This window comes from Neolamprologus brichardi, chromosome 3, assembly GCF_056152115.1.
Source record: "Neolamprologus brichardi isolate AB-2024 chromosome 3, ASM5615211v1, whole genome shotgun sequence".
Taxonomy (NCBI): Eukaryota; Metazoa; Chordata; class Actinopteri; order Cichliformes; family Cichlidae; genus Neolamprologus; species Neolamprologus brichardi.
This window is the reverse complement of record NC_142106.1, coordinates 19868472-19889780: the sequence shown is the minus strand read 5'-3', so window position 1 is coordinate 19889780 and position 21309 is coordinate 19868472. Positions and strand designations below refer to the sequence as shown.

Below are 21309 nucleotides of genomic sequence, written 5' to 3'. Positions count from 1 at the left end.
ATTAGAGTGTTTTTGACAGTGAGAGACAGTAAAGTGAAGATAATAATTACCTGAAATCAGCAAGACTTCCAGAAGAGCTTTGGAAAGAAAGACAAGAGAGAGAAAGTGTGTGTTTGTTAGTGTATAAGTGTTGGTGAAAGAGAAGTGCAGAGATAAGAATGGTTTGTGTTTGTATGAAGAAGGAACATGTGGCGGTAAAGGGGACAAAGTGCTGCTCGCAAGAGGTGGAAAAAGAGGAAAAAACTTGTATTCTTATATAAAAAGCATGGTTATTTCTGTTGCGGCAGTGTTTATAAATGCAAAAACAAAACAAAATGCAAGATTTTTTTTTGAGATATTTATTTTTTGCAGGAACACTGCTTTATATATGCTTTAATTAATGCAGCAGCCTCTGCTGTTCTGACAGTTACAGGTTTAGAATCTGGTCATGTGACTATAACCATGAGACATTTATGTCCAGAGTTCGCTAATGTTGGACTTTTCATTTATTTATATAGAAGAAAGGGTTAACAAGTTTAAACGTTGAGGTGAGCAGTAAATAAAATGGTTAAACAAACTGCTCCTCTTCCTGGAGTGAAGCACAGCCTGATAACCCTCCCTCTTCTTCCTGCTCTTAAACACAGCACCTCCTCTCTGTCCACGTGTTTCCTCGTTCCCTCCCCTTCAGATCTGCACTTTGAAGATGGGTGTAACCAACATGTGGTGACGTGTAAGAGCTGACAGGCTCCATTCACTGCAGAAACATGTTGTTGAGATCAGAGCTCAGACTAGTTTCAGTTATAAGGAAGAGAAACTCACACAGTCACTGACACTGAGAGGAGAAATGGCGCAGAAAGGAGTTCAGCTGGACCGAGAAACCTTCTCTTGTTCCATCTGTTTGGATCTACTGAAGGATCCGGTGACTACAACCTGTGGACACAGCTACTGCATGAACTGTATTAAAAGTTTCTGGGATGAAGAGGACAGGAAGGGAATCCACAGCTGCCCTCAGTGCAGGAAGACTTTCACACCGAGGCCTGTCCTGGAGAAAAACGTCATGTTTGCAGCTTTAGTGGAGCAGCTGAAGAAGACTGGACTCCAAGCTGCTCCAGCTGATCACTGCTATGCTGGACCTGAAGATGTGGCCTGTGATGTCTGCACTGGGAGGAAACTGAAAGCCATCAAGTCCTGTTTATCTTGTCCAGCCTCTTACTGTGAGAAACACCTCCAACCTCACTATGATGCAGCTCCATTAAAGAAACACAAGCTGGTGGCCCCCTCCAAGAAGCTCCAGGAGAACATCTGCTCTCGTCATGATGAGGTGATGAAGATTTTCTGTCGTACTGATCAGCAGAGTATCTGTTATCTCTGCACAATGGATGAACACAAAGGCCATGAAACAGTCCCAGCTGCAGCAGAAAGGACTGAGAAGCAGAAGGAGCTCGAGGTGAGACGACTAAACATCCAGCAGAGAATCCAGGAGCGAGAGAAAGATGTGAAGCTGCTTCACCAGGAGGTGGAGGCCATCAATGGCTCTGCTGATAAAGCAGTGGAGGACAGTGAGAAGATGTTCACTGAGCTGATCCGTCTCCTCCAGAAAAGAAGCTCTGATGTGAAGCAGCAGGTCAGATCCCAGCAGGAAACTGAAGTGAGTCGAGTCAAAGAGCTTCAGGAGAAGCTGGAGCAGGAGATCGCTGAGCTGAAGAGGAAAGACGGCGAGCTGGAGCAGCTCTCACACACAGAGGATCACAACCAGTTTCTACACAACTACCCCTCACTGTCAGCACTCAGTGAGTCTACACACTCATCCAGCATCAATATTCGTCCTCTGAGCTACTTTGAGGATGTGACAGCAGCTGTGTCAGAGACCAGAGATAAACTACAGGACATTCTGAGAGAGGAATGGACAAACATCTCACTGACAGTCACTGAAGAGGATGTTTTACTGTCACCACCAGAGCCAAAGACCAGAGCTGGATTCTTAAAATATTCACATGAAATCACACTGGATCCAAACACAGCATACAGACGTCTGTTATTATCTGAGGGGAACAGAAAAGTAACATTTATGAAACAACAACAGTCTTATTCTGATCATCCAGACAGATTCACTCATTACTGTCAGGTCCTGAGTAGAGAGAGTCTGACTGGACGTTGTTACTGGGAGGTGGAGTGGAGAGGGGGAACAGTTGAAGTAGCAGTCGCATACAAGAATATCAGCAGAGTAGGGAGACTATATAGTCTATTTGGATATGATGACAAATCTTGGGCATTAAACTGTAACACAAACAATTTTAAATTTTTTCACAACAAAGTCCAAACTGTCCTCTCAGGTCCTCGGTCCTCCAGAGTAGGAGTGTACCTGGATCACAGAGCAGGTATTCTGTCTTTCTACAGCGTCTCTGAATCCATGACTCTCCTCCACAGAGTCCAGACCACATTTACTCAGCCGCTCTATGCTGGAGTTGGTCTTGGACTTGGAGTCACTGCAGAGTTGATTAAAGTCAAATAGAGAAGACAGGTTCATGTTGATCCCTGACCATTATATGTACTTATGTAGTTTCTAAATGAGGCTTTACATTTTAGAAGCTGAGAAGTTCAGTGGTCCATTGATGTGTGAAAATAATATTGCACTGATTCAAACTGTACTTACATTTATATACCTTACATCAATATAAATCTGAATTTGTTCTTATGGCTGATAATCATGTGAGTTTAAATGATACTACTCTTCATATTCAGCATGTTTGAAATCTGTCATCAGTCTGGTTAGTGGTTTTATTCTGTAGTTGCTGTAGTGGGTTGTCAAATGCAACAATATATTGGAGCTGCAGTGATTCATCAGTTAGTCAATGATCAGAGAATTGATTGTTTTATCATTATTTTAGTCACATTTAAAGCTGGTTCCAGTTTCTGAAATGTGAAGATTGTTGATTTTCTTGATCATATATGACTGTAAACTTAATGTCTTTGAGGTTTGAACTTTTAAAATGTAACAATAAAAGTAATCCTTGAGGATTTTGATATCATATTATCATTATCATTATTATTATTATTGTATCTACAGTGATGACATTTAATGTCTTTTTGAGATGAAAAGCTTGATCACACTCAGTTATTTATACATTAAAATATAAAAAACAAATCAGTGTTCCCCAACCCCCGGGCCCCAGACTGGTACCAGGCAGCAAGAGAAGAAAACATTTTTTTGTACCGATACTGGTTTTATTTTGTTGTATTTATCCACAACACCTTAATAGCCGGTCGGTGACACACAAAAGGTTGGGGACTGTTGAACTAAATGATACAGGCCTGTACATTGTGGAGTATAGACATGTTTCATTGCCCTGAGCTGTGTCTGGCAGGCAGAGCGTCTCCACAAATCTGATGCTTCTGATTTGGAGAAAATGAGCTGAGGGAGACACCTGGTGGACAAACACAGTCATGACAGGAAGAAAGACTAAAGTGCAGAGTGGAGACAAACAGCTGGAAATACTTGTTGGAAAGGATTGTCATGCTTCAGAAAAACACACAGCACACACTCTAACAGTCCTTTATTTGCACTGAAGGAGACACGTGAAGAAACCAAATCACACAATAATGACGTGAACACATTTATAGTCAGTGTTCAAGATGATGGATAGAAATGAAAATCATGGAGCATTTATGCATTTTTATGTCTGTCTTATAGCAGAAGCAGCATTCACGTGAACTCACTGGCCTTTTTCCACTGAACACTCTCTTCTTCATCACCTCATCTTCCTCTTCTGACTGATGCTGAGCTCAAACCCTTTTTACTTCCTGGAGATTCATACTCACTGAAATTTTACTCATGACTCAGAAACTGTTCAGTTATTCTTCATTTATTAGTCTATTTATCAGGAACCTCTGTTGATTTTACATGTAAAGGATTTTTCTTCTATCACTGAACCTTTTAAGGGTTTCCTCATCATAGTTTTGGGGAGTTTTTAATTAGATTTACAGTTTCAGAATAACTTTGTGATGTCAGATTAGAAAGTCTGTGTCCAACCCTGGTGTTTGATCAGATGTTTGATCCCTGCAGGGTTGGATTTTTTTATATGAATGTTGAATTTGTTGTTTTGGAACTGAGTTAGATTTTTATTGATGGATGATTCGTTGTAAAAAGTGGATCTACCAACAGTTTATTTCTTTGTTATTATTCAGCAAGAAGACTTTTTCCCAGAAATAGAGTTTTGATTAGTGGAACTGACAAACAGTTTGAGGCTGATTTGGCTGATATGGGTGAATATTGTGCAGATAATGATAATGTGAGACACTTACTGACATGTACAGATGGATTTTCTAAGTATGCATGCAGGTGTCTTCAAACCAAGGCAGGAGCATCTGTTGCATCTGCTTTTGAGGATGAGTGAGGGACGTGTACCTGTTAAACTTCCAACAGATGAAGGCGAGGAGTTTAATAATAAACATTTCCATCAACTGATGGTTCAGTTTAATATCACACATTGATTAAACCAAGTTTTGTGGAACGTTTTAACAGAAGCTTTAAGGACCGTATGTGAAAATACTTCACATCTGTTAACTTATGAAGACATGTAAACGTGGTCCAGGACCTTGTGCTGTCAAGGCCAAGCGGCTGGTGTACAAAGGTTGGAGCCAAAAGCTGACTCAGTACACGTTTGTTTGATTTGAATGAAAACTTGATTTATAGCAGGGATCATGAAGGTCGAGGCGAGACATGGAGGGAATGACATGGGAGCAGGACTCACTGTCTTCTTTGTATTAAATGCTGAAGCAAAGCTACAGAGAGGGGCGTTTCTCCAGGATTGCGGTGGAGTGAGGAAAAGAACAACATGTCTGAGGTGAGTTTCTGGACTTACACTAGGAAAATAAAAAAAATGGCTCTATTTTTTGTTGCCTACATTGTAGAAGGTGACTTTGTCTCTAAACAGGAAAATGGGCATTCAGGGGTTAAAGTGGATTCAGCAGGTGGAGGAACCCTAAAATCAGTTGCAATGGCTCAGTGTGGGGAAAACATTCACGACTCAGTATAATTACTGCTGAGAGCTCCAGTAGATTTTCTGAATGTACAGGCTGTGATCAGCTGACCTGCTGCTCTTTGTGGATTTACACAAGTGAATTCAACCAGATGTCAGCAGATGTTTCATTAGTTGAACTCATTTCCATCCTCTACACTGACACTAAACTGTTCATGCTCTTTTTATTAGACACTATTCAGCTGGTATGAAGGTGAAATTCAGTGAATCTAAGCATCATCAGCTTAACTTCAAATTCATCTCTGCTACACTTGATGTAACCAAACTCTGAGCATGAAACCACAGCCACTGTGCAGCAGTCACACACTGTTCTGTACTTTAAATCCATCACAGTGCAGCAAACTAACCTGTTTATCCTGCACTAACCTGCAACCTTTAAATAAACCAGTTAGTCTGCCTCAGTTTGTTTAGCAGCACGTTTCACAATATGAAAAAACATAATGTCACATGTACAGAACCAATATCTGATTTAAAAACATGAAGACTTACATGTGAGCTTTACAATCAGTCGTTGGGCCAAAAACAAGAAAAAGGAAACACTTTAAGCCCTGACTATGACACATAGTTTTACCACTTTTATCTCTTTTTCTGTGATATTCCTGGTGATTAATACACCAACAGGAATGAATTTCATGTGTTACTGTTTAATCTCAAAGCAGTTTGATATGAGGCTCGCAGGGACAAAATAATAACTCCCCTTAAAGGTGTTAAACCTAAAGTAATGAAGGTCTCCTAAAGGTCTCTTAGTATTAGACTCTTGCTATTTCTGTGCCTTCATTCTAATGTGTACACTCTGTGTTTAGTTCCCCTGGACGTGGCCCTGTTTTCCCGGAGCAGATCCTTAGTTGTGAATGATTGGAGAGTGGCTATAGCGAGCAGTGAGTGAGCGAAGAGAAGCTTTCCCTGTCCTCCCCACCTTGGATTTCCTGGAGCCTGGACCCCGTCACACTTGTGTTACAGAGTATAGCATGGTGAAAAAGTATGGAGAGAATCCCCCACTAAGCTTTTGGGTTGGCATTACTTTAGATTTTGTTTTGTATTAATTGCATGCTTTGGTGTTTCTTTGTGTTTGATGTGAGGTGTGGGCCACACCCATGTGGGAGTGGAGATTCTACTCTAGTCCAGCTGCCAGCTATTTGGAGTTGAGTACAGGGAAAAGCTGATTGGGGAGGATTGGAGCCCTTCCTTTATAAAGGGGAGAGGAAACAGGAAGTAGTTGTTGTCGTTGTTTTTAGTAGGACACTGGTGTAGCAGGGAAGCCGCGAAGATCCAGGATGAAGTGTGCACATTTTAACGGAAAAGATTTTTAACCTGGCCTGATTTTGCTTTTAAAATAATCTGAGGATGTTGGAGGGAGGACTCATTTTTATTGGGATGTGAGTGGATGTGCTGGGAGGCAGGAAAACAAACACTGGACTGGAGATTCTCTGTGCCCCTGACAAGGAAACTGGACCAGTTTTGGGGAAGTTCCAGCTCCCAGGATGTGATGTGGAGACCCAGCCTCGAACGAAGTCAGGCCTGAAAAGGTGGGCGGCAAGCCTTTTTGAGGAAGATGCAGGATTGATACGTTTTGGCTGCTTGTTCTTCCAAGTGAAGAACTGTTTGTAACCAGGCTAACAACCCTGACCGTGGTGGCTTTGGGCCTTGGATTCCTGGCCAGAGTTGTCTTCAGCGAGTAGTTTTACGCGGAGAAAGAACAAATAAATCTTGTGTAACCCATTGCAGTGTGCGTGTGGTGGTTCGTTACTGGTCAATATTAGAGCTACTACTTTCTTGTACGGAGGCCATTTTGGGCCCTACGTAACACTTGTATATAGCACAATTCCCTGCACTGTCTGTACATATACCTGGTGTAATAAACCCCACTATTTCTCCTCAAAGTGAAGAGTCCTGCGTGTGAGTCCTCAGTGAACGGTGACATCATTAGTACAGTAACAAAGTATTTGTACTTCATTACTTCCTTCCTCATGCTGTAACCCTCGATTTCATTTGGTGTGTTTTTCCATTTGATGAGATGTGGCTTTCCACACCATCTTTTCAAGGCCCTATTGCTGATCACCACACTGTGTTTATGTGCTAAAAGAGAAATCATTTCCTGCATCGAGACTAAACGGATTCTGAAGCACAATTACATTAACTCAGAGGGTATAGCAACTGTTGCAGTTTGTCTTGAAACAACTGTAATCTCCACATCTGGACTTTTTTCTCAATTGAATTACGATTTTAATCTCAAAATTGAAACTTTATTTTCAATGTTATCTATAATAGTTTTTCTTAATGTGGCCGTAATACTCATTCGTACACAGTGTTGGGGAGTAACGGAATACATGTACTGCCGTTACGTATTTAAAATACAAAATATGAGTAACTGTATTCCGTTACAGTTACCGTTTAAAAAGGTGGTATTTAGAATACAGTTATTTTGTTGAAATAAATGGATTACACGGCGGTACTTCCCTGTTTCATATTGTGGCGGGTCAGGACTGTTTGGGTTTTGTTTGACAGCTACGTTATGTTGTTCCAGGCGGCAGCGTTACGGTTGCCATGGTTACAGGGCGACGCTCTCTCGCTCTGCGTGTTTCCTGGGTGAGAGAGGCCTTTTCGTAGTTGTTGTTGTGCTAAGCTAATAGGCAGAATGCTACAGGTATAGCTCTAAAGAATGTAGCATCATAGGCAGTGTAGTCCGTGCTGCAGGGAGAATGGACTGCCATACACGTTATGTGTCTGTGAGCGAGGGAGGGAGAAAAGGAAAAGTACAAGCTGTCATGAGCAAAAACGGGAGCTGGAAACATGTAAATATAATAATAACCACTGCAGCCAAGAAGAGTGCCTGACGAGCCCAGTTGTAAGTAAGCTATTAAGACTCGACTGTACACCGTGTTCGTGTTTTCCTCCAAAAACAATAAGTTCTGTTGGAGCAGCCTTTCAACGCCTCTCTCTGACTCTGGCAAGCAAAGTTGACCCAGACAACAAAGTAAAGCTAGTTTTCGGCTATGAGCCCGACACAGAACCCACCATATTAGCCAGAGGTCCCTTTACTACGGTTCGGAGCCGCGGACCTTCAGTAACAGTAATAAATCACAGCAATAGTACATTCATGTATTTGTAAACAGCATGATAATATATTAAGTAATCCAAAGTATTCAGAATACGTTACTCTCATTGAGTAACGTAACGGAATACGTTACAGAATACATTTTGGGGCATGTATTCTGTATTCTGTAATGGAATACATTTTAAAAGTAACCTTCCCAACACTTTTCGTACAGCAACATTGCCAGCAAACTGAAATTGGAAATTTACGGTTTCAATTCACCTTTTTTTCAGTTTCATTTTTTCCCCTTTCGATACAACATTTTCGTGTTAATTATTTTCAGTTTCATTTTAAGGTGGCATCATTTTAACCCCATACACACACAGAGGGTCCATAACACTCACATTTCCAGAGTGTAACAACCAACCACCTGTGTGAAATCTGAAATGCCCATGGTGTCTATTCTATAATATATATTTAGCTAAAATCTACACTTTTATTTGGGGAAAAATTGTTATCTGGCTGTGGTTCTAAAGATCTGTGATCGTTAAGTGTTCACTGACACCTGATTTATGCATACACAGTTATTGTGGTTCATTTCATTATGTCTTGGATTTGTCTGAATGTTGTGCTCCTTTATCAGTCTTTGCTTCCTGCATGTACAGCTTATGTGATCATTGACCAGGAGGGTTTGCAGTTTCATCAAAACATGAGTTGTTTGTTGCTTTGATTATGACTTGGCTGACTATGGCTGCTTACACATTGCAGAGTCAGACTATTACATTAATACACTATTAGTGTTTGTATGTTGAGCCCGGATAGCTCAGTCGCTAGAGCATCAGACTTTTAATCTCAGGGTCCAGGGTTCAAGTCCCTGTTTGGGCATCAATCTTTACAGAATTTTGCAGAGGAACCCACCCGAGAGATTAATAAAATTTTATCTTATCTTGTGTAATGTAGGGGGGAAATTCTTATAGTGACAAATATTTGACATGATTGCCGAGTTGTCAAAGCACCGTGTCAGGTCTTTGAAAACTGTAATGCCCTTTCAGCTTCCTGCTGGACTAAACATGCTTTGTTGTTTCTTTCAAATCTGTCTAAACACATGCATGTTGTATTAGTTGATGAATTAAAATGGAAAATGGTGCTTTTGCCACTGAACTCTGAATATGTGCCACTGGCAATGCAGTACTAGTTGACTTCTTTTTGCTTTCCCCCCAGCATGCTATGATTTGCAGTTGTTGATTTTCTGGTGGAGGTGGATCCAAAATTATTTGCAATTGTTTTACAGGACTGGTGAAGGACTCTTGTTTCTGGTCACCAGGGAGAGTCAGTATCACAAAGGCTGTGAAGGATGGAGCTGCTCTAGATCAGAGGTGTCAAACTTAATTGTACATGAGGCCACAACTCAAAGCACACTTTAGGTTGAGGGCCAAACAGGGTAAGCATTTATTGAACACACTAAAACAATGTTTTTTGAACATAAATATGAATAAAAACAGACAGGAATATTGTTTCAGAATAAATACACTTAGAATAAAGAATAACTTCTAATAACCGTCATAAGTTTTCAAACATGTCTTTTCCTATCGTTGTACCGTGCATCGATTTAACGTCCAATATTTCCTCTGAAACGGGCATATTGGAGTTCACTTCACGCATGAAGATGGCCAGCTGTGTAATGTCCATCATGTCTGTACTTTTATCCACAGCAAGAGAGTATGCTATAAAGTATTTGCTTCTTTCACACATCTCTGTTCTTAAATCAGTGGTCATCTCACAAACCCGATCAGCAACCGTATTTCTACTCAAGCTCACATTTACCAATATCTGGGTTACCGTTAGAGTTAACCCTAACACTAGTGCTTCTACTTTCTGTATGAGAACTGTGACTACATGGAAGGAGGTAACACAGACGATCTGACAAAGAAAGAAGGCACACAGACTAAATACACACAAAGGAGATTAGGGAAAGTGGAAACACATGAGGAAACAGCTGACACGACAGGGGAAGTGAAACTAAAACACACACACAGCAAGCTTGTCAACATAGGAAACACGGACATGACGAACCAACAAGGGAGACTTAAACACAAGCATACTGAAAGTAAAAGACAGACCTTATAATACTGTGAACAAGAACAGACAAGGGCATAGAAGAAAATCTAAACCATAATGAAACTCAGCTAAAACCTAAATGATGATCAACACCAGAACTTAACATATGTTCATTATCATGGGAGAGAAGAAAAAACTATAAAAACAAATCAAAAAGATGGGTCACAGACCCTGACACAGAACAGAAACTTGACTTGATTGACACTCTGAATTATTGAATCTGTAGATTTTGTCTTATTAGTGCTTCATTTTGCCGGGCCATGAATAACAATAATAATGAATCTATATAAAAATCTTGCAGGCATATAAATGTATGCTGGGCTGGATGTGGCCACGGGCATCGAGTTTGACACGTATCCTCTAGATACTGAACAACTACAGAAAACTACATTTCTCCTGTGGCCTGCAGTTTCTGCATCTCACTGTCTGAAATACACAACGTAAACATCACTTTAATACTTTTTGCTTGTTAGAATAACGAACTACAGAAAGACGTCATCTTACCTAATAACTGCTGAGCACTGTTTGACTGGGACACAATGGGCACCTCTGCAGTCGACTCTGAATCTATATAGAAATGATCTCGCAGGCCGGATATAAATATACGTTGGGCCGGATGTGGCCCGCAGGCCTCGAGTTTGACACATATGATGTAGATTGATGGGTTTGTAAACGAGATAATGAAAGATTATATTAGGTAAACCTGTACAACTGCTCACCAATGCAAATATTTAATTAGCCAATCACATATCAGTAGCTTCACGCATTTATGGACGTAGATATGGAAAAGAAGTTTAACAGGTTTGGTTGTTGGTATTACACAGGCTGGTCTGAGTATTTCAGAAACTACTGGGATTTTTACACACAGCCATCTGTAGGGGTTTACAGAGAAGGTTTTAGACTTGACAAATATTCAGAGAACAGCAGTAACGCCTGAAAGCACAATTCTTATTACAGTATTTAAAGAAATCACAGATACTTGTAAAAGTTTTTTTAAACTCTTTAAAACTTCAGCAGTTTAGTACACGTACATATTTTTGGTGTAATAACACACTCAAGATGAACACGTTGGCAGTGATGTTACCACAGAGACGTTTTCCTCTACACAAATCACTACAGTTACTTTAGCTTCAGCGTTCTGTTACATCACTACAGAAAACCTAGACGCAAAAACACATTTGTGCTTGTTTCTTGAACTCTAAAAACCATAAAAATGATGATTTTGAGATTGATGATGGTCTCGATTGTTTTAGTTTCTCTGTTTTAAATTTAATACAAGACCAGAATTAATGAGAGGTGCAGACACAAAGACGTTCTGCTCAAGATTAGATACAAAATGCAGCTGTAAGAATTGGAAATGTGTAGATAGTTTCAAATGTGCTTGGTGTTAAAGTGAATGTTTCCAGACATTCATCCACTTGAAGCAAGATATTTCAGTCTATTTCAATTAAAACATTGTCTTCTGGCAGGAAAAAGTGCAATACAGTCTTTGAATGAAGTGCGCAGAGTGACAGAGGAACAATGCTTTATTAATTAGTAGGGAAACATTACATACATACATAAATAAAGACAGATAAACATAAAAATGTCCTCATATGAAACACAACTTGAATTTTCCAAGGAAGTCAGAAAGTGTCTGTTTTTAATCAGTTATAAATATCTCCTTGTTTAAACTGATCGTGTTTTTTAAAAAAGACACCACCGCTCTCAAAGATTAGTTATGTCAGGCTTTATAAAAACACAATTAGTATTGTAGTAATATTATTATTTCTATATAAGTCCAGCCGGGATTAAAGAGATTCTGCAGCACGGTTCGTGCAGTTAAAGGTGCTTGTGAATCGAAAAGGCATTCAGTCACATGACCTTTAAAAACTGCAGAATTTTCAGGATACTCCAAAGATGTACATCTTTATAGCTGCAGATATTTTTCTTTCAAAAAGGAAAAAAAGTACCACAGGAATAAATCAAAGGGAGTATAAATAAAATGAAATTAGATTTTATTCACTCTGTTTGCTTCTTTTAGCTCCCCTCTTTTCAATTCAGTGTTTAAATTTGCAGTTTGTATGTTGGTTGTAATAGTTTCTTTCATACAATACGGCGTAGCCCTTACTCTCATAGTAGGAGCCTTTAGTCTGTGGATTAACGGACAGACTGACTCAAGCGTCTGTAGGCCTAATAGGAGAGATCAAGTCATGGCTACGGCCACCAAATTATTCAGAACTGCTAGTGTTAGTGTGGTTTTGACTGAAAGCTTGTTAGCAATCACGTCACAGGCTGTAGTCATTTCCCGACTCATCCAGAGATCTCAGAGCTTCACTCCGACCAAAACAAAGGTCTGTGATTTCTGATAAGACATCGGCTTTCCTGAGGTCGCGAGGAGAGGTCATTATTGTCATTAATCTTTGTACTCTCAATTAATAGATTTAGAAAGAATAAAAATATACCTTGAAAACAAGTTATTTTTCCCCTCTGTGGTTGTTTAAAGTACATTACAAGGACAATATAGTACAAAGAAAACGTAGTGAACATTTCAGCTCCGATGCACTTAAACCTTATAATAACAAACAAACAAGGTAACAAACAAGATTTACATCCAAACGAGACAATCTCATTGTTTCACATTGGATTGTATCTTCCTTTGTTACTCAAATTAAACTTGAACATTTTAAAAGGTATCTACATTTCATAATAGATGTATCTCCTGACTTTCCTGAAGGAGGAGTGATTAGGAAAAAATCCTCAAAACAAAACAACCAAGAGCTTATCTCCAGCGCGGCCTTGTGGGCAAGACCGAGTCCTGAGAATGAGCGGACTTGTCACTGTCACTGTCATTCCGTCTGTGGCCTTTAGGGGGAGCCAGCAAGTCATGGCGCGATGCACGGGGAGATGATTTGACGCTCTGAGACTTCCTCTGTGAGAAGGGGGAGAGTTTTTGGACATCTGAGGATCTTGCTGACGCATGGACCCTTAGTGATCTTGATCGCGTAATAGGCAAGGAGGTGCTGGATGGGGTAACAGAGGAGGAGGTCTTGGAAGAAGGTTTGGGGGAGGGGTCTGACCCAATGTTGGGGGAGTGGGAAGCAGCAGGAACAGCAAGGTTGGTGTGAGTACGTCTGAAAGAAGAAGAGGCTGTGCTCCGTGCAAAACCCGGAAACACAGATGATGAAGAGCTTGTGGCTTTGCGCAAAGGAGTGGCAGGAGCACTGATGCTGCCTCCTCCTCCACTTCTTCCACCCTGAGAGAGTGCCCGCAGTGTGGAGCGACAGATCTTCTCCTCCTGCTGGGCTTTAGGTTTCATTAAAGGCTTTTGGCTGGACATCTTTCCTTGAAAGTCCTTGTTCTGTTCTCGGGCAGATGGCTGAGTACCTGAAACATTCTGGTTCTTTGAGTCCTTTGGATCCAAGGTCTTGAGGATCCCAGATTGTCGGGATGAAGGAGCATTTGCAGGCCTCGCTACTCGTCGAGGGGAAGCACTGCTTCGTTTTGAGGGAGTCAGACTGGTGGGCACTGCGGTGCTGGAGGAGCCTCGATTCTTCTCTGTATGTTTGATTCTGGATGGACTTCTGTTGGTCCTGGATATTGGCACAACCCTCCTCATGTCCTTGTTCTCGGAGGTTGTGAGGGTCCGGATAGATTTGGATTTGCCAGATGCAGAGATAGTGTTTGGGGTAGGTTTCTTCCCATTAGTTTGGACTTTAGACGTATGAAGGCTCTTGCTGGGTAGTTTAGATGGAGTTGCTGGTTCTGCTTTTACTTTGGTGGAAGAAGCTGCTTTTGCAGTTTTACTGGTTGAGTCTTTAGAAGCCATGTTGTTTTTGCTTTTCACTTCTGTTGATTGTTTTGAGACGGTCACTCCATCACGGTTCCTGTTGGTGGACACTTCTGCTTCTTCCTCCAGTTCTTTATCTTTCTCAGAAGCATCTGCTGTGTGAGCAGGCACTACATTAGGTGTTGGAGGTTCTTTCGGGCGCCACATAGAGGAAGAAACAAGCAGTGATGTGTCATCACAGCGGGGGACAGGCACTGGTTGGCTGCTGATGGGTACAGGCACTGGTTTTTCATTGGCCGGTTGAGGTTCTGAAGGCATGTCATTGGCTAAAGCAGAGGAAGCTTGTTTCTTTCCTCCTTGGTTATCACCCTTATGCTGATCTTTTTCAGTTTCTGCATAGGTGCTTTGTGTGTCACTTGTAGCCTCGCACACACCCGTCACACACCATACAACCACCTTATCCTCTTGCCCTTCATCGCCCTCTCTTGGTGTTGAAGAAGAGCTGAGCTCACCGACTTGCTCATCAGATTGTTTTGGATTTACAATCAGTTGGCCATTATTATGCACCTTATCAACTTGCAATTCATCCCCTTTCTCTTCTTCCAAATCTGTGATTGTCACATCATCTTGATGAAGACCAACATGTCTGTTTTCGCTATGACTTGTGAGAGTGTCGCCACTGCCAAACACTTTTAGCTCAGGAACCAACGTGCATTTCTCTAAAACCACCACCATGTTTCCTGTAGCAGTGGTGCTCTGTTGAAACCTCTTATCAGTGCAGTCAGTCCGCTGAGTTAAAACCAGTTCAACATCTTTTGGTTTTCTTGTTGTAAGTGTTGCATGGCTGCTTAAACCCATGCCAGGTTGATCACTGCTGCTTTTGTTGTTGTGTTCAGATTGCTGGTTTGAGTCAGAGGTAGGTTTGACTGCAAGTTCATTTGCACGATTAGTGGCATTTGCACAAGTCTGGGTAGCATTTTGGCTGAGGTAAGTGGCAGTTGCATGGGTTTTGTTTTTTGGACTCCTTTTGGAAGGTGATGAGGAGTTTTGTGGTGCCGTCTGGGTGGACACTGGGAATCCTGGACTTGAGGGAGATGGAAAACTGCTCCCTTTGCCTCTTTGCTGAGTGTTTTTGCGATCAGTCGCCTTTTCCAGGAAAGTGCTTAGTTCCTGCTCAGCAGCAATAGATGGTGAGCAGGATGGAGACTTCCGGGAACGACGTAAGCTCACAGCATGTCCCAGAGGACTGTGGGAGTTGTTCACTGGTGAGCGAGGGTGGGACCTAGGGGTCAGGAGTTCCATCAACAGTCCGGCCTCGTCATGCCGCGACAAAGCAGTGGACATGTCAAGCTCACTGTGGCAGCGCAGCCCAAAGACTCCATCCACCTATAACGGGAACAGAGAGTGGATGATCATTAGACATCTTTGATTGACTTTGTTTTACAGTGTCTGCGTACGTCATCCTACCTTTTCTCCTCCAGCCCAGGAGTGCCTCTTCTTCTCCTCCAGCTCTTGTATCCGCTGACGACGAGCTGCCTCCTTCGCCTCCCTCTCCGTGTTCTCCTTCAAAAAGAGAAAGAGAAGTTATTTTCCTGATGCGCATGACTCTTCTGGTCCTCCATAGCCTACAGATATTATGCATGTCGAAAAACATTCCTGTGTGCATCAGATCCTGATGCACAAACCAAAGCAAACAAAACAAAAAATAAAACAAACTGTGAACCATTGAGCCTTAAATACAACTTCTCCTCTTATGCCTGATTTATGGTCTGGTGTTTGTGTCTCTGTCAACAGCTCATCGTGTGAGAGGGGTTTGGGAATTCAAACTACTCAGAGGCAATGGAGACACACTTGAGCCAAGAAGCCAACAATGGTGATATTGTTGGCAATCACACAAAACGGAAGGTTTAGAAAATAATATGTTAAACTGTAAATCAGAAGTGTTATGAAATATGGGATGGACACTAATGTATCAGTTGAAGTATACCAACAGTTTTAACCACATCTACTGGATCTTGTGTGGATTGTTGTACAGCTCGTGTAATGGATTTGCATTCATAGTTGTACCTTGACAGCATTTGTGAACCTGGAGCAGAAGGTGTGGAAGATGCTGAAACAGTCGTCCAGCCTGAAAGTGTCTCTGTCCTCGCAGAAAAAGTCGATCAGCTCGCTGCCTTCCCTCTTTAGCTGTTGCCGACTGCCGCGGAGTGAGCAGAGTGATGATGTGGCATGCTGAGACAAACATAAAAACACAAACGTGAATAGGCACAAAATTACTTTTTAAATTACACACTTATTTAAAGATTATGTAAAACTAAAATACTGCTATGTGTGTTACCTGCAGAAAGCTGTCCAGTTGCTGCAGCAGCTCTGTGTCTCTCTGGATGCTCTCCTCCACCGAGTGTGTGCGAGATGTCAGCAAATGCAGCTCAGCATCCAACGTTTCCAATGAGATCCTACCAAAGGAAGGGAAACACAAATCCATGTAGCCTCATTTCTGCTCTGGTTTCATTCATTTTGTGCCTGGTGTAATTTAAGTATCAAATGAAGGACTGAAAAGAAACCAGCAGGGGGCGGTGTTCACTCAGATTCTGTAGAGATGTAATAAGATGATGGAAAGAAGGAGTATAATAAATAAATCCCCACCAAACAGGTTGATGGAGAAATGTAGTGGTGTATATGGACAACTGTAGTATTTAATATGTGATTAATATGAAGTGATGTCTGACCTGGCTGCAGCCTGGATGTGACTCAGCTTGAGAGGAAACTCCAAGAGCTTCTCATCTTTTTTATGGGCTTCCTATAGAAAACCAAAACAACAAAACATGAGACAAAAATCTAATGTTCATTTGTTTTTGAGCTCCCAGAGGTTTAACATTTAGGTTTTAGAGACATTAAACTCTACATTCATACAACTCTCACACTTCACTCTGTTTAAAGAGCTAAACTAACTGATCCACACAGACAGTGAAACACCAAACGCACACAGATGGACGAGGAGCCAAGAGGTCAGAGGGCAGAATCAACCCATAAATTTAATGAAGAAATGGAAACCATCTGCAACATCAAAAAATAACCACAACAACATGTGAAATGGTGCAAAGGGGCAAAAAATATCAAAGATGCTCCATCCATCCAATCATGAGACCCCCTCTCTCTCCAACTACTTCCTCTTGCTCATTTTGGTGGTACAGAGGTGCTCACATAAAGAGACCCATTCTCTGCCCCAGGGTCCCCTTCTGGTAGACATTGCATGAAATCACCTTAAAGACATAATCTCACCAGCATGTTTAGGCCTTTTACCAGTAGGACTTACCTGGAGCTCTATTCTGAGCCCCTCCTGAACTACTGAGCATCACACTCTCTGAAGCTCAACCAACAACTTGTCAGAATAAACTAATTTCCACCTGTTGTATCTGCAATTTTATTCTGAGGGTTCGAATTTATATCGACTAGTTACTCAACAGCTTCCCCTTCAGCTTCAGGTCTCTCTTCACCACTCAAACCATTTTCTAGTGTGCCACAGCCCAAGACGTGGATCTGCTAATTTTCATTGTAACCACTTCACACTGTGCTTCAAACTCCTACTGTCTCAAGAGCTAATTTCATTAATAGATTAATCAAAAAAAGGATTGTATCATCTGCAAAAAGGAGAGACGTGTTTCTGAGACCACCAGATCTGAACGAGTCTGTACAAAACCAGCAGTGGCGGAGTCCACCACTCTCCAGGAATAAGTATGACTTATTGACTGTAATGTGAACCAAGCTCTGGTTGCAGTTGTCCAGGTACCAAGTAGCCTGTAACAATGGCAAACATCCAAAGCAATAGCAGGATGACAACCACATCATAGCATAGATCTTCCCTGGAAACTCTAAAGGTGTGATTCCCCATAAAAAATAGGGTCTTTAGGGTCTTCCTCCCTAAAAGAAAAGAAAAAAAAGAAAGAGGGACCACATCTCCAGCCTATCCATCCAGAAGTAGTGTCCCTGACCTCCTGCCAATGAGTGCCAACCAGCACAGCCGACTACATCCATAACCTTGAGCAAATTCAGATGAATCTCATTCACCAATGGTGCCTGACAACCAAAGAGCATTTTAACTGTTTTTGTGACTTCAGCCACACTGGCGTATGTGCAAAAATGAAATGAACAATGACGTTACTCACCAGAGCGACAAAGTGCAGCAGGTTCATGCCTGGTTTGTTAGCTTTGGTGTCAGCCAGAGACAGGAGGGACGACAGCTTGAAGCCTACTGCGTTTCCTGCATAACCTCCCTGCAACGCACATAGAACAGAAATTAAACTCATACTGGTGAACAGTCAAACACTTGAACAACAGAATCTGAAGCAATAAAACTACATTTCCCACAAAGCAGTTGGTCTCCATAGTCTACCTGATATGAGAGAGAAGAGACAGCGAGTCTCCAGTTTGACTGTACACCTAACATGTATTGCCCAATTATCAGCTCATTCTGTTAAACATTTATCAATTAAATGAACATAAATACACTTTTTCTGGAATCATTGTGTCATGACAGTCAAATGAGCTCATGCATTCAGACCCTGAGATTTTAAATGACAGCTTATTTACATAATCTTAGTATCTGACACTAAAATACAACTTCTGCTCAAACTAGCAATCTAAACCGTCAGAAATAAAAGTAGTACCTCAAAAGCAATGTTGTTGAGGTACTATCAACCTCCGAACAATTTAACACAGACAAACATTTTTAAATGTGCTCTGCTGTGTAAAAAATGACCACACGCCATCTGCTTGAAACCACTCCTCCTCTTGGAATAAGTCAAGACCTCATAACCACTCCCACTTCCTGTTTCAGAAAAACACCCAAATCTTTTCCGGTATTGCATCAGTTTTAGAGAAACTCGCACAGTCACTGACACTGAGAGGAGAAATGGAGCAGAAAGGAGTTCAGCTGGACCGAGAAACCTTCTCTTGTTCGATCTGTTTGGATCTACTGAAGGATCCGGTGACTACAGCCTGTGGACACAGCTACTGCATGAACTGTATTAACACTTTGTGGGACAAAGAGGAAGAGAAGAAGAAAATCCACAGCTGCCCTCAGTGCAGGAAGACTTTCATACCGAGGCCTTTCCTGGTTAAAAACACCATGTTAGCAGCTTTAGTGGAGCAGCTGAAGAAGACTGGACTCCAAGCTGCTCCAGCTGATCACTGCTATGCTGGACCTGAAGATGTGGCCTGTGATGTCTGCACTGGGAGGAAGCTGAAAGCCATCAAGTCCTGTTTAGTCTGTCTGGCCTCTTACTGTGAGAAACACCTCCAACCTCACTATGAATCTCAAACTTTTAGAAAGCATACGCTTGTTAAAACTTCTGTGAAGCTCCAGGAGAACATCTGCTCTCGTCATGATGAGGTGATGAAGATTTTCTGTCGTACTGATCAGCAGAGTATCTGTTATCTCTGCACAATGGACGAACATAAAGACCATGAAACAGTCCCAGCTGCAGCAGAAAGGACTGAGAAGCAGAAGGAGCTCGAGGTGAGACGACTAAACATCCAGCAGAGAATCCAGGAGCGAGAGAAAGATGTGAAGCTGCTTCACCAGGAGGTGGAGGCCATCAATGGCTCTGCTGATAAAGCAGTGGAGGACAGTGAGAAGATGTTCACTGAGCTGATCCGTCTCCTCCAGAAAAGAAGCTCTGATGTGAAGCAGCAGGTCAGATCCCAGCAGGAAACTGAAGTGAGTCGAGTCAAAGAGCTTCAGGAGAAGCTGGAGCAGGAGATCGCTGAGCTGAAGAGGAAAGACGGCGAGCTGGAGCAGCTCTCACACACAGAGGATCACAACCAGTTTCTACACAACTACCCCTCACTGTCAGCACTCAGTGAGTCTACACACTCATCCAGCATCAATATTCGTCCTCTGAGCTACTTTGAGGATGTGACAGCAGCTGTGTCAGAGACCAGAGATAAACTACAGGACATTCTGAGAGAGGAATGGACAAACATCTCACTGACAGTCACTGAAGAGGATGTTTTACTGTCACCAGCAGAGCCAAAGACCAGAGCTGGATTCTTAAAATATTCATGTGAAATCACACTGGATCCAAACACAGCATTTAGATATCTGTTATTATCTGAGGGGAACAGAAACGTAACAAGAATGAAACAACAACAGTCTTATTCTGATCATCCAGACAGATTCACTGTATGGCCTCAGGTCCTGAGTAGAGAGAGTCTGACTGGACGTTGTTACTGGGAGGTGGAGTGGAGAGGTGGAGGAGTTCGTGTAGCAGTCGCATACAAGAATATCAGCAGAGCAGGAAGCTTAGATAAATGTGGATTTGGATATAATCACAAATCTTGGGCATTATATTGTAACACATGCAGTTTTCAATTTTGGCACAACAAAGTCCAAACTGACCTCTCAGGTCCTCGGTCCTCCAGAGTAGGAGTGTACCTGGATCACAGAGCAGGTATTCTGTCTTTCTACAGCGTCTCTGAAACCATGACTCTCCTCCACAGAGTCCAGACCACATTCACTCAGCCGCTCTATGCTGGACTTTTATTTTTTGAGGGCGTCTCTGCAGAATTCATTAAACTTAAATAAATGTCACTGAGGGACAGTTGATTAAAATGTGATTTTTGAGTTTTGACTTTCCTTTGGTCTCCATCATCGTTGCTCAGACGACATTGTCACTAATGCCCACTTTGTTGCCTCTGACATGGGATCCATCTCTACACTAGTCCATTTACATGTACATACTTCCCTTAGGCAATATTATTAGAATGGATAGCATGTGGGCATATTCTCATTATTATGCAGTGAAATGTTGATTTACTTACAAAACAATGTTGGTTAAAATGTCTGTTTTAGTTTGCAGTTTCTTTGGTCTCCACATTTTTGCAGAGCACTCATCGTTGTGCAATTTCCTGTCAGTCACACTTTACAGATACTATTTTGATATCATATCATATCATTTATTGTCTAATTAATAACTGACTTTGTTTGAACAGAGAAAATTTTCATTACATTTACATTTATTTGTTGTTGTTGAAATAATCAATCAGTTCAAGAAACAGGCTTGCTTTTGTTTTTTTTAACATTGATAACTGCAGCTTTTTATGCTCATGAATGAATTTGCAGTTATTTGGGATCTAATTTTCTTTCACCTTTAACTATACCTACATATACATACAGCATACTCTGATTTTATTAATTAATGTGTAGCTGTGTTGGTCATATCGTTATTTCCATGCCGTTCAAAATTAATAATTTGATTTAAATATCCTCTTTGGAGGCTGCTTAATTTAGTGCACCAACCTGTTTTATGCATAAAATTTTGTTTAGATCCACAATTTGAACTTTTACTCAGATTCATAAATAGTTTTTG

At 41.5% G+C, this 21309-nt stretch overlaps 3 protein-coding genes and 1 non-coding gene across 8 annotated transcripts in view; 3 read left to right on the top strand and 1 right to left on the bottom strand.

Annotated features, from left to right (window-relative positions):
- The first annotated feature begins 745 nt into the window (after positions 1-745).
- On the top strand, positions 746-2491 carry LOC148103787 (tripartite motif-containing protein 16-like). 4 transcript variants are annotated; one of them, XM_087833694.1, is made up of 3 exons: positions 746-858; positions 994-1292; positions 1365-2491. In XM_087833694.1, the coding sequence occupies exons 1-3, from the start codon at positions 824-826 to the stop codon at positions 2489-2491; spliced, it is 1461 nt and encodes a 486-aa protein (XP_087689820.1). In that variant the 5' UTR covers positions 746-823. The 4 variants fall into 4 exon arrangements, with proteins under 4 accessions (XP_087689820.1, XP_087689824.1, XP_087689817.1 ...); XM_087833698.1 differs by having other exon boundaries at positions 746-1565; positions 1692-1758; positions 1876-2491; XM_087833691.1 differs by having other exon boundaries at positions 994-2491.
- A 6373-nt stretch (positions 2492-8864) lies between these two features.
- trnak-uuu (transfer RNA lysine (anticodon UUU)) lies at positions 8865-8937 on the top strand. The gene has a single exon. It is a non-coding gene; the product is annotated as a tRNA-Lys (tRNA).
- Positions 8938-11678: 2741 nt separating this feature from the next.
- Positions 11679-21309, bottom strand: part of LOC102776928 (uncharacterized) — a 32498-nt gene continuing 22867 nt past the window's right edge. The window contains exons 9-14 of the mRNA XM_087833557.1: positions 18106-18213; positions 16669-16739; positions 16278-16395; positions 16007-16171; positions 15407-15502; positions 11679-15325 (exon numbers count right to left, since the gene is read on the bottom strand). Coding sequence (XP_087689683.1) covers positions 12932-15325; positions 15407-15502; positions 16007-16171; positions 16278-16395; positions 16669-16739; positions 18106-18213 — 2952 coding nt within the window. The 3' untranslated portion in view covers positions 11679-12931. The remainder of the gene's footprint in view (positions 15326-15406; positions 15503-16006; positions 16172-16277; positions 16396-16668; positions 16740-18105; positions 18214-21309) is intronic.
- Positions 18852-20525, top strand: LOC148103785 (tripartite motif-containing protein 16-like). 2 transcript variants are annotated; one of them, XM_087833754.1, is made up of 2 exons: positions 18852-19195; positions 19367-20525. In XM_087833754.1, exons 1-2 carry the CDS (start codon positions 18852-18854, stop codon positions 20523-20525), a joined length of 1503 nt encoding a protein of 500 aa, XP_087689880.1. The 2 variants fall into 2 exon arrangements, with proteins under 2 accessions (XP_087689880.1, XP_087689874.1); XM_087833748.1 differs by having other exon boundaries at positions 18852-19323; positions 19396-20525.